The sequence below is a fragment of the Rattus norvegicus genome, chromosome 1, assembly GCF_021556685.1.
Source record: "Rattus norvegicus strain SHRSP/BbbUtx chromosome 1, alternate assembly SHRSP_T2T, whole genome shotgun sequence".
Classification (NCBI taxonomy): domain Eukaryota; kingdom Metazoa; phylum Chordata; class Mammalia; order Rodentia; family Muridae; genus Rattus; species Rattus norvegicus.
Genome location: NC_141534.1, coordinates 238265005 through 238277555, shown reverse-complemented (window position 1 = coordinate 238277555; position 12551 = coordinate 238265005). Strand labels below are relative to the sequence as shown.

Here is a 12551-nt window from a genome sequence, read left to right as displayed (position 1 = left end):
ATTTACAACTATTATATTCAATGAAAATGATGTGAAGATTCTTTAAACAACTCACTTATCTACTTATCTATATTAAAGTTGTCTGTAAGTAGCTTAGCTTATTACAAATATAATTCAGATTTTTTGAGTGACTCATTCAGAGTATAAATTGGAATATAATTATTTACACTGCTAAAGAGTATACCATGAGCTCATTCTAAGCAACAGATACCTCCAATAAAATTAAAATAGTCTTCAGATTATACAATTTTGATGAAAATTCCTGTTGTAATGAATAAATATACTTGATGGGAAGAGATGGGAGCACTCATCATTTGTCTGTGTAGAATGACAGTCCACAAAATGAACCCGCTTGTTTCTAAGTTATTAATGCTCATGCCATCTCGTATTGGAACAGAGTAGTGTCTTTAGAAGACAAAATTCTAATGTTTCCTTTTGCACATCAAATTTTTAAACAAAGCTGTCTGGATCTCAGATTGAATCCTGTAGTCATTTGCCAAAACCCAATAGAATATAGACTAATTTTTTTATTATTTATTTTTACACTCCAGATTTTATTCCCTTTCTGTCCCCCACCCAGACTGTTCCACATCCCATACCAAGTCCCCACCCGCCCCTCAGTCTCCTTAAGGATGCCCCCACCCCACCAGACCTCTAACCTTCCGGGGCCTCCAATCTCTTGAGTGTTAGGTGCATCTTCTCTGACTGAACCCAGACCCTGCAGTCCTCTGCTGTACATGTGTTGGAGGCCTCATATCAGCCGGTGTTTGCTGCCTGGTTGGTGATCCAGTCTCTGAGAGATCTCCGGGGTCCAGGTTAATTGAGACTGCTGGTCCTCCTACAGGGTCGCCCTCCTCCTCAGCTTCCTCCAGCTTTCCCCTAATTCAGTCAGAGGGGGTCAGCAGCTTCTGCTCATAGATTGGGTGTAAATATTTGCATCTGACTCTTTCGGCTGCTTGTTCAGGTCTTTCGGAGGGCAGTCATGACAGGTCCCTTTTTGTGAATGCCCCAGAGCCTCAGTAATGGTGTCAGGTTTTGGGGCCTCCCCTTGACCTGGATCCCACTTTGGGCCTGTCGCTGGACCTTCTTTTCTCAGGCTCTCCTCCATCTCCATCCCTGCAGTTCTTTCAGATAGGAAGAATTATGGGACAGAGCTTTGACTGTGGGATAGCAACCCCACCCCCAACTTGATGCCCTGTCTTTCTGCTGCAGGTGGACTCAATCCTTCTTTCCTGTAGGGCACCTCATCTAGGCTTCCTCCGCTTTGAGTCCCAAGGATCTCTTACTTCCCAGGTCTCTGGTACATTTTCTAGAGTGTTCTTACAATCTCCTTCCTCCTGAGATTGCCTGTTTCCATTCTTTCTGCTGGCTCTCAGGGCTTCAGTCCTTTTCCCCCACCCAATACCAGATCATGTTCCCCTCTACCCCCATCCCCTCCCTTCCTCCACCCTTGTGGAATATAGACTATTTTAATTTCTATTTGCCTAAATATTTAAAATAGGTTGGAGAATAATCATAGTTTAGTCACCTACAAAGCTGCCTTTTATGAGGCTGGTGTTGGTGTTTTTTCAAAGGTCATTGGAGATAAATTAGAACATACAACATGATACACTGAAATTTTTGCCATATTTCATTTTATTTTTCTATAGTTTATTTTTTAAGGCAGGATTAGTCTGCTATTTGGAATTCTTGAAATGTATTTCCAAGGTATTTTTAAAAGTATCTCATGGAATATGCCTCAGCTGTAATTGTAAGAACTTCCTTCTGGAGAAATTTTTGACTTTTCCATGTATTTACTTTGTTTTCAGAGCTGGTCTTTTGTGTTTTTATTTAATCTTACTGAAAGGTTTATAATTGGATTACTTCATTTTCAGTATCTGACAATGTGTAGTATTCCCTGCCAGCTCTTAGAACATGTCTTCTACACACATGCTTATTAATGTCTGAGTTAGCCCCATGGTGTCCTCTATCACATCCTTCAAGCCAGAGCCTTACACATGGCACATGCACTAGAAGTATGATGTTACAGTTCACTTCTTCCTAAAAATTCAGAAGGACCCTAGGTTACCCTCATTTTCTCTGCTTTCTGTGGACTTTTATAGATCCTGATCTTACTTCTAAGTTGTTGATGCTATCAAACCCATTTTAATGATTTATATTGCCTCCATTTCAGCCTTTTAATTTTCAGCATAATGACAGAATTAAATTTTCTTTGCCTTCATGTTTAGTGTTATCTGAAGGTTCTATTACAAAGTGCTCTCAGTGGCAGACTAAAATTAAACGTGCTCATCAAAAGTTAGTAAAGGGGGCTGGAGAGATGGTTCAGTGGTTAAGAGCACTGTCTGCTCTCCCAGAGGTCCTGAGTTCAATTCCCAGCAACTGCATGGTGGGGCTCACAGCCATCTGTAATGAGATTTGATGCCCTCTTCTGGTGTGTCTGAAGACAGCTATAGTGTACTCACATACATAAAATAAATAAATCTTTTTTAAAAAGTTAGTAGAGGAAGTGACAGTTACTAATATCATCAACAGAAACTTGATACACCTGGAAAGCTGTTCTAGAAACTAAGTTTAACCTAAAAAAAATTAGTAAATTGTAATTAATATTGATCTATATAAAAGGAGTGTATGCAAGTAAAACTGCATGCGCTGATAGGGAAATCAAATTATTATATAGCCAAATATGGTTCTGTGGATATCCCTTTTCATCCCAGAGAGATATCAGTGCATGGAGGCCCCTCGACTCCAGTTTGTTACCTCTGCCTGGCGAGGACCCATGATCAACAGCCGACTTAGCTCAACCTTATCCCCATCTTCCACACTTGAGTTACTGATCACTCTTAACCTCTGCCTTCCTAGATGGTCAGTGGGCATCCACCTAGGAACACAGATATTTGGAACACTTTGTCCTTCCTGGTCTGGAGTAGGCAGTAGTGTGTGTGTGTGTGTGTGTGTGTGTGTGTGTGTGTGGTGTGTGTGTGTGTGTGTGAGAGAGAGAGAGAGAGAGAGAGAGAGAGAGAGAGAGAGAGAGAGAGAGAGAGGTGGTTTTGGTTTCAACTGTCAGCTTGTCAAGTTCTCTAGAATTCTCCTAGAAGAGAGTATCAACCAGGGATTATTTAGCTCAGGTTAGTCTGTGGACATGTCTGTATGGGAATGTCCTGATTATATCAGGTTGGATTAGATATGTAACCTAACATGGAAGCAATATAAATATGAATTACTTTCACATTTAATAGATTTTTAATGCTATGTCTTATCATTTAAAAATAGAATATAAAGATTATAAACCAATTATTAATTTTTATTTCTTTTCCTGTTGCATGTCATTAAAGAAACACAATACATAAACTATTTGTCAGTGATTCTATCATTTTTTCTATGTTTGAAATACAATTAATATCATCAAAAATGGAAACAATAAGAACAAAATATTAATTTAACTAAATTTTTCAATTTTTTAATCATCTAAAGTATACAAAATTCAGCTGGGTACTTAACTAGTCTGTTAGGTTTTCTTGTCTGTTTTTTTTTCCTATTACTGTGATAGAACACAGTGATTTTAAAAGTTAGAGAACAGTTTATATGGGTTTATGGTCCCCAAGGGGACTGTCATGGCACAGAGACATGGCAGCTAGCAGGGGCAGAGCATGAACAAGAAGCTAAAAAGTTCATATCTTCAATCACAAGCACAGAACACAGAGAACTCGAAACAGCACAAGTCTTTAAAGTCTCAAAATCTTCCTCCAGTGACGATATATGTCCTCCATCAAAGCCACACTTCCTAAGCTTCCCCAAATATTGCTACCATTGAGGACCAACTATTCAAACACCGGAGAATACTGGGGACATCATACAAACCACCAAACAACCTGAAATGCAGTTTATTATTTTAACATGGAAACAATATAAACATTAGTAGCCAATGTTTGCATTTTTCTTTTGGAGTGTTAGAAGTTCAATATGTTTTCATTTCAAAAACACACTATACAGACAAATTATTGCTACTTATTTTTCTTTCTTTGTTACTGAATCATTGGAATATAACAGTGTTAGTATTTCAGAATGTAAATTATTAACAAAATTATTATTTTTACATCGTTTTAATATATCTTCAAAATACAATATGTTGTCATTTCAATAGGTAATTAATATAACAGCTAGCTAAGTATTGTCTGCCCCGTGTCTTCCAAAGTCTTTCATAGTCAGTATATCTTTGGTGCTTTTGTCATTAGACATTGTTTTGGGGAGTGGACAGATTTCTAACGTTCAGTAGACACATGTGGCTGCAAGCAATGTGTGAGTTCTGGAAAGGGTCAAATACATATAGGATCATTTATGTCATGTAGAAGTTGTAGCCACCTTAACAGAAACATCTTATGGTAAAGTAAAAGAAGCAGGGCAAGTAAGGGAAGTATTCTGATCTGGTCATTTTGTTTTAGGCAATATTGGACGTTGTTGTGAATCTTCAGTTTAGCCTGATAGAAAAGCTGTGGCAAACATTCTGGCGCTATTCTCCCTCTACTCCAACCGACGGCACTACCATTACGGAATCAAGGTCAGAATCAATATGCCTTTCTGATTTATTTTTATGATGAAGTAGATGTCACAGCTAATGAACTAGAGATATGTATGTATACCAGTTGTGAACTTCACCTGATAACACTGAGTAGATTGACGCTTTGACCATCCCTATAAATAAACCACAGACTGCTCTCCTGAGATTTTAGTGTGTGTAGCTCCCATTTTATTGATTTGGGGACTATTAGCTCTGTGTCATGCTAGTGGATTACTATCCTATCTGCCTTTCCGACCATAAGCAACTAGTATTGTCCATAGGTAGCTCTGGGGGTGTGTTTGTATATATACATCCATATATATTCAGCCATATGACACCAGTGCAATGATGGTAGAGTTCTAACCTCAGTAATATTTGATAAACTATTTTTAAAGTCCATTTTCTGTTTTATCCTCATTTGCCATCTATTCATTTGCAACATTTATTCACACCAGCAATCTGAGTGAAATAGAAAGTCGACTTCCGAAAGCAAAGCTGATAACTCTGTGCAAACATGAGTCTATCCTGAAATGGATGTGTAACTGTGACCATGGGATGTACCAGGCTTTGGTGGAGATTCTCATCCCCGACGTCCTTAGACCCATTCCTAGTAAGTTAAATGGAGACAACTACGGATGCTTTTGTTCTCATACATACCACCCAAGAAATTTGGGGAATTGATGTTGCAATCAGGAGTGATCTCAATTTTATTTAAATTTGTTAAATAAAGACCAAGCAGCATAGAGAATATTGCATGAAAGAAGCCTAGAGTGACATTGCAGTGAAGGGGAAGTGACCTGTCTTCTAGTCTTTTACAGTATTATTTTTCAAAAGGTAACCTACAGCTATGACACCCTCAGTAAACTAATTGCAAGAATCCTGATAGTCTAGTCAACCATGCAAAATTATTCTACTCAAGACTAAAGTCATCTGCATATAGTTAAAAAATTCAAATCTCTAATTGCAGACCATTTCCTTTCATTGCTGCTTAGAATTTGAAATGAGTTGATTGTGGTGTCCAGTAGAATTCAATTCCTTTATATAAGCACATACCCTGTCACTGTGCCATCTTCAGAACTAGAAATTCAGTTTCCATTAATGCTCATGGTTAACCAGGATTTGGGGAAAAACTAATAACTACACAAGCATTGTACCAACTGTGAAGCAAATAGAAATTGCATACATCACTCAGATAATCACTTTGTAGCAAACAAAGCTTCCTTTGTAATTGTAGATGTAAATGCTACTACGCTTATTTTAGAGGCAGTCAGCACTACTTTATACCTACATCCAATGAGCCATACTAGTGACCTGAACTGTTAAAAAAAAATAGGGACTGCTGCCACTCTGGCATTAATAAAGGAAAAGCTGTCTTTGCTCTCATGACATTGACTCTATGTACTTTAAATATGCTATTCACCAATTATTTGTCATGTTGTGGAAAATACGTGAATAGGCTTTAGTAGAAGAAAGTGGATGGTGCTTACCTTTGTGTGTTTATACTTAAAAATGCAAAGATCCAGTGGAAAGTATAAATTCTCCTATACATCCCTACGTTAAAAAGAGATGCTTATACACATTTACATATTATGCCAATCAGTATACATTAGTATATGGAGGAGAAAGTGAAAAACAAAAGAAATCCCACTGGCGTTATCGTAACACTTTATAAATGGCTAATGTGCTCCATGCTATACACACCAGGTTACCCGACTAAAAGTTTGATAGAAATTGATATTGTCATGGAAAATTTCACTATGTCAATTTCCACTGGTTTTTGTTCCAGAATTTCATTTTTTCCCCTACTCTCCTGCCCCTTGTGCTCCAGCTGTTAATCTCTAGAGATGTTTAAAAGACGTTGCATAGGCTAGCTCATTAGCCTATGACATCTGGCTACCAATATACAGTTTCTCTCATGAGATACAAGAAGGGTTGTCAGTGAGTGCTTTGTTTTTCGAGGCAAGTCAGTAGCTTCAATATTCATTAAACAATTCAGAAACTGTGCCTTTGTCTTAGCACCATAAGAGTTTAGCAGTTCCCTAATTTAAGTCATACAAAAATTTTAGTTTACTTTAAGACTTAGAATTTTAAGTATATAATACACTTGCTCTTTTGTCTTTTGAAAAATGTGATTAGAAAAACTGGTTATTCTGTCAAAGAATTTGTCTCTACACTCACCAGAAGATGAAATCATTTTATTTCTCCGAAATTACAAGATATATTAATGTACCATTCTACAAAAGAAATTTGGGGACTTCAATTTCCATTTTACAGTAAGGCTCAACAATATAATGCTTAAAATACAATGTAGATAGCTGTTGCTGGGTGAGGTGCATTTTAATACTGATCTTGAGCAGGCTGAGGCAGCTCAGCTTTGGAATAGATTTTTAAATACCAAACCATCCATTTATGAGTCTTTAGAAGCTGTCAGAATCAGTCTGCAAAATTCCGATTTTATATGAATCCCTACAGAGAGAAGAAACTTAATTTTATTTTTAAAAATTGTATTTCTTGGCTACTAGGACTTCACTCTACCATTTTCTGTCCAGATGGGATTTCTTTTTTTAGCTAAAAAGTCTGCACATCATACTAATTTAAAGTCAGCCTGAAGCGCCTATATTCCAAAATACATTCACCCGAAACATGGGAAAAGGAAATTAAGTGTGAATTATTGAATAAGAACTCAACTGGTAACACTGTATTATAATCCCAGTTGCCCATCATTTAGGTTTTTTTTTAAAAAGTAAATACCTAAACTTTTTAATATGCCCAATGTATCTTTTTATATTCTTCCATCAAGTTTGTCTAGATAAAAAAAGTCCATTCTGAAATGGTTTTAAATGACATTAGAAGTTATTCAGGTTATTTTTCAATTAAAATTATTGTTATATTAATTAAGAACAAATATAAAATGTAGATTGCCATATTGAACCTTAAAATTGTTCTGAGTTTCAGAAAGGCTGTTAATACTTGTCATTCTTCATTTTCATTCACGCCTGCTCTCCATGACTCTACGACATGAAACAACAGAAAGATGCACTTCTTTCTTTTTTCTCTTGGTTAAGGTGGGGTGCTTTAGAGATTCCAAAAGGTTGCCTCTCAAAAAACTTCCACCCCAACCTAGTTAAGAGTATGCATTCTTTCCTAATCAATACGCAGGCAATTTCAAGCTGTACTATCCAGTTAACAACAAAGACTCAGTTGTTTTGTTATTGGGGTGTTAATCTAAATTCCCTCTTAAACCTATTTTGACTGAAGTTTACAAATAATAGTGTCAAACTTACTTCAGTATAGGAAGAAAAGTCCAGACTCTGGTCCTGCTTTATATTCTCCGGGGCAGTTGTCCAAAATAGGACTTCTTTCTCATGGTATACCACAGATCTGGGTATCTGCCAGACAGTATGGAGCCTACAGAGAGTGTTATGGGTGCTTTAAACATTTTGTAAACACCTAAAGTATTCCCCACAGCATATAGCCGTAGGCACAAAGGAATTTAAATATCATTGAGTAAATGACACATTGAGCAGACTCAGTGAGCAAATCCCTTGTAACATAGTTAGCAAGGATAACTAAAGGCACTTCTAGTCACTTCATGACCACTATAAAGTCCTGTCATGGGACCTGTCCCTATTTCAGGCTTTTAACACATTATGGTTGGCTGTAATATCTTAGTAACATTTTTCCTGTTACAGCAATTTTATCACACTTTAGCTCTACCTACCATGTGAAATTGGAATAGTAATCTGAAATTTTTGTTGTCCAATTATAAATTTTATCCTTTTTTCAACAAAGGCCAATTCTTAGGCTTTATGGTAAAACATTAAACATACATAGAGACAAAAACATTGCTTTGCACTGTGTTTCATTTTTAACCAACAATATCAAATAAGGTTGATTTGGGGACCAAAATGGAAATTTTACAAAGAAAATTCTTAGTCTTGATCACAAAACTCCTGATGAAGTTTTGTCCAAGGCAGAAAGCCCCATCAAGTCTATTCACAACTGGTATATGTGAGCATGAGCACGAAGTTCTGAATGTTTTCATTCCCAACAGGCGTCATCAGTGTCTGAGAACAAAGTAGTTTTAAAAGCCAAAACTACTATTTTTAGATGCATTAAGAAATTAGTAGTTATGTTACATTTTAATCAATGAAGATAATATAAATTCTTCTCTGTGCTATTAAAGTAGCATAAACATATATTTCCCTTGTTCCAGCTTAAAATTAATGGTATTACGTATCTTTATTGTTGTACTTTAATTTTCTGTCATTCAGGTGCCTTGACCCAAGCCATTCGAAATTTTGCAAAAAGCCTAGAAGGTTGGCTTTCAAATGCCATGAACAATATTCCACAGAGAATGATTCAAACCAAGGTATAGTTATGTTCTTTGTGGTGTGTGTGTGTGTGTGTGTGTGTGTGTGTGTGTGTGTGTGTGTGTGTGTCTGTCTGTCTGTCTGTCTGTCTGTCTGTGTGTCTGTGTGTGTGTGTGTGTGTTTACACTTGCTTAAGGAACTATTTTTCGATAATTTTCTCATAACTGATGTTTATATAGAAGTAGCATAGAGTATTATACAGAACTAGCCTATGGATTCTATAGTTCAAAGCTGCTACTCATGCCTGGTTCCAGAGTATCCCTTTCTGGCAAATGCCCATGGCAAGATTGGACAGAGGATATACTTTCATTTTGCTGCCAAAAAAATCACATTCGTGGCTTTTGGTAAGTAGCTGTGTCCACCAGCAGACTCCAGGAGTATATCTTTACCTTCAAAATCAGTTGTATTCCTAATAATAGCGCGAGTAGTTGAAATCCACTTCCCTTCTCAGTATCATCAAAATGGATGCCTCAGCAGCTTGCCTACCATATTTGGCCATCTTGCTGAGTTTTGGGTTTAACCTGAGTGGTTCCAGTGCACTACAGAGCACAGCTTCTGCTCTTCTGCTGTTGTACATATGCAGTTGTTTTTCTGCAGAACTCTTCGGTCAGTAAGACAGTTTACCCTGACTAAGGAAAGCGCTGTCTAATGAATGGCAATAGTACTAAAATGCCTACATTCAAATCTCACCACTTAAGTGAGTTTCTGTACAGTCTTGGGCAAGCTACTTAAAACTAATATAACATGTTGAGATGGTAGTTCAACAATGTGATATACGTATGAGACACTTAACCTGGTGCCTGGTATGTAGTAGGTATTCAATACATATAAACCAGAAAACCATGTTCTCTACAAGTGTCTGTGAGCTTCAGTGAATGTTCATCCGTACAGTCCTAGTACTTCTCACTTTCAAAGGAGCCTCCTTCACAGCATCAACCAATTATTCTACTCAACCAACTGGTTCTTCAAATATGTGCTTCTTATGTACCCATAAAATCCTATCAATTTGTTAAGGTTTCTGGCATATTTTGAAAGACTGCAGTCATACTGCTATTTATCTAACATTTTTGTGAGATCATAAGATCTATATATTTATTTAGGGGTTTTCTTTTATTATCTTTGGTACTTTTCAACATAGGCTAGTTCATTTAGTCTCATTCAGAAAGTGAATGGTCACCAGCTAGGGCAGTATAACATTTGACCAGTATACATAATGTCTGGGCTCAATCCATTATAGTAGTTGTGGAGAAGAAAGAAAAGAAACAAAAAGGCTATGGAAAGAATGATCATTAGTTAAACTAATGATTAAGCATACCACAGCTAGCAAAAATTAGAGGTCACCATCAAATGTAAGGGCTGAAGCTCACAGCATTAGGAAACATCTTTCCATGTTTCCCCAACGGGAGCCTTAGAACAGAGAAGAGCTCAGCTTCTGAGGAGTGAGCACTGCGGCCATGTTCTTCAGGCTCCTAACAATGCCTACCCTTGACTAAATCCCCCTGGAAGCTTGAGTGCTGGCCATCCAGGGCAGCCTTTCTGGCCAAACAATGATAGAGGGAAATGGAGAGGAGGTTTTTGAGAGCTAAAGATGTATTGGATGTATTAGGGTCATAACACCTTTGGACTTTATTGTCTCACCAAGTGTAACAACGTGTAAGCTAATGGTGTAAGTGAGTCATAACAGGAGATGTAAATGGCACTGCCCTGTAAAGTGTCTTTGTCCAACCAACAATAATAGATCTTTCCATTTGCTTTTCCAAATAAAAAGAAACGTTCCTACTTGTCAAGTTTTAGTTGTCCTAAAAAGAGTTGGGGAGGGAATGAAAGCACACATGTTTCTACTTTTCTTTAACAATGTAATTTCTTGTTTGGGTTTGGAAATTAACTTCTAAGACTGGCTTAATTATTGCTGAACTCAGATGTCAAAAATTGTGGGAGTTTATTTGTGTTGACCTCAATGCATTCAAAACTAAATAATTCTTTGTTTAAGAATCTTAAATGCTATATAATTTGCAAGTAAACTATTACCAAATTAATTTGAAATGTGTCTAAGGAAAGCTTAAATTTGAAGTAAAACAAGATTTGGAGATTGCAGTAGTTTCTTTTATGAGAGGAAGGAGGTAGGTTGGGGAGGAATTACAAAAAAAAAAAAAAAAAACCAGACATCCCACCACAGCTTGCTTGTGTTTCTATAGGTTGCCGCTGTAAGTGCCTTTGCCCAGACTCTGCGAAGATACACATCGCTCAATCACCTGGCCCAGGCAGCCCGCGCAGTGCTTCAGAACACTTCCCAGATCAACCAGATGCTCAGTGACCTCAACCGCGTTGACTTTGCCAATGTCCAGGTACTCTGCGTACCTGAACATTCTGTCTCTTAAAGAATGGTGACAATTTTCTAAACCAGGACCATCTGATTGTGGACTGGCATTATGTGTTCACAGTTTTTCTAAAGCTGGAGTTTTACCCAGTTTTATTGATCCCTTTGTTTTGTGAGTGAAGTCAGATAAAGTTTATGAACTATAGACAACAGAATACATCCAAATTTGCCAAGAAGTTACAAGAATAATCAAGATCAGAGTCACTGAAGTTTAGCAAAAAAAAAAAAAAAAATCAGACTAGTCTATGTCTATGAGAATTTGAAAAACTACTTAACTGCTCTTGTTTCCTCTTCTTGGCTATAACAGCTACCTTAGGTTGTTTAAATTGTGATTTGTACACATTCAAATGTACTTCTGTTACTATAGTAACCCACCTTGGAAAAACTAAGCACCTCTATTGCAGCATTATTGCAGATATCTGAGAAAATTCTCTCACTTAAAGAATTAACTGCAAGGCCTGCTTGTGCTTACCGCAGGCTGTGTTCCTACACTGACTGTATAGACAGAGGAGGCAGAATAAACCTACCCTGTGTACACCTCAGCCTGGGCCACTGTGCCTAGTCTGTATTGTGAATAGGTAGACATGGATTTGAAAAAAAAAAAAGAATTAACTGCAGTAAGTGTGGATGCTTGGTTCAAATAAAAAATATTTTCTAACTCCAGTTGCTCTGTACTTTACCCTTGGAAATGACTAATGTAGGTTCAGTGTGGAAGTCTAACAAATATTTTATTCATGATACAAAAGTAACAAAGTTAATGGTTACTTTTAAAATGGTACCATGCCTGACCTAAAGTATAAGCAACAAAGTTAAAAAATTCATAATTAAACACACTCCGAAATATAAAACTTTTGGAAGAAACAAGAGACTACATAATGAATATAACAAGACAACGCAAAGTATTGCAGAAGCTCGAATCCTGAAGGCGTCTATGACCCAAGTTTTGGCTACTTTGTGGGTTCTTTCCTCCTTCCACCTTTCATCATCCCTCTTCTGCCTCCCTTTCAACCCCTAACATTAGGTAGGAGAGAAAAAAGATAAAGGAGAAAGGGGGTGAGGATATCCTTAGACTAATTACTTCCGGCTGGAACAGGGGCCTCAAAGTTCCTTGGAACAAATTTGATCTTCATTTTCAAGATATCCAATTCCTTTTCTCTTAGCACACTACCACTTGATAAACAGCAGCAGCAGCCCTCTCCTGGCAACTATTGTTATGCCTAAACTTCTCTGGGTACTCAGGGTCTGG

General features: G+C 37.3%; 1 protein-coding gene and 1 non-coding gene across 14 annotated transcripts in view; both read left to right on the top strand.

Annotated features, from left to right (window-relative positions):
* Window positions 1-12551, top strand: part of Rfx3 (regulatory factor X3) — a 260295-nt gene that overhangs the window by 202516 nt on the left and 45228 nt on the right. For 9 of the 13 annotated variants that reach the window (NM_001395594.1, XM_087575082.1, XM_087575078.1 and 6 more), the window contains 4 exon segments: window positions 4440-4555; window positions 5011-5165; window positions 8830-8927; window positions 11124-11273. In NM_001395594.1, the coding sequence (NP_001382523.1) occupies window positions 4440-4555; window positions 5011-5165; window positions 8830-8927; window positions 11124-11273 (519 nt within the window). 13 annotated transcript variants of the gene reach the window in all.
* Window positions 11761-11893, top strand: Snora51 (small nucleolar RNA, H/ACA box 51). The gene has a single exon (XR_015655893.1). It is a non-coding gene; the product is annotated as a small nucleolar RNA SNORA51 (small nucleolar RNA).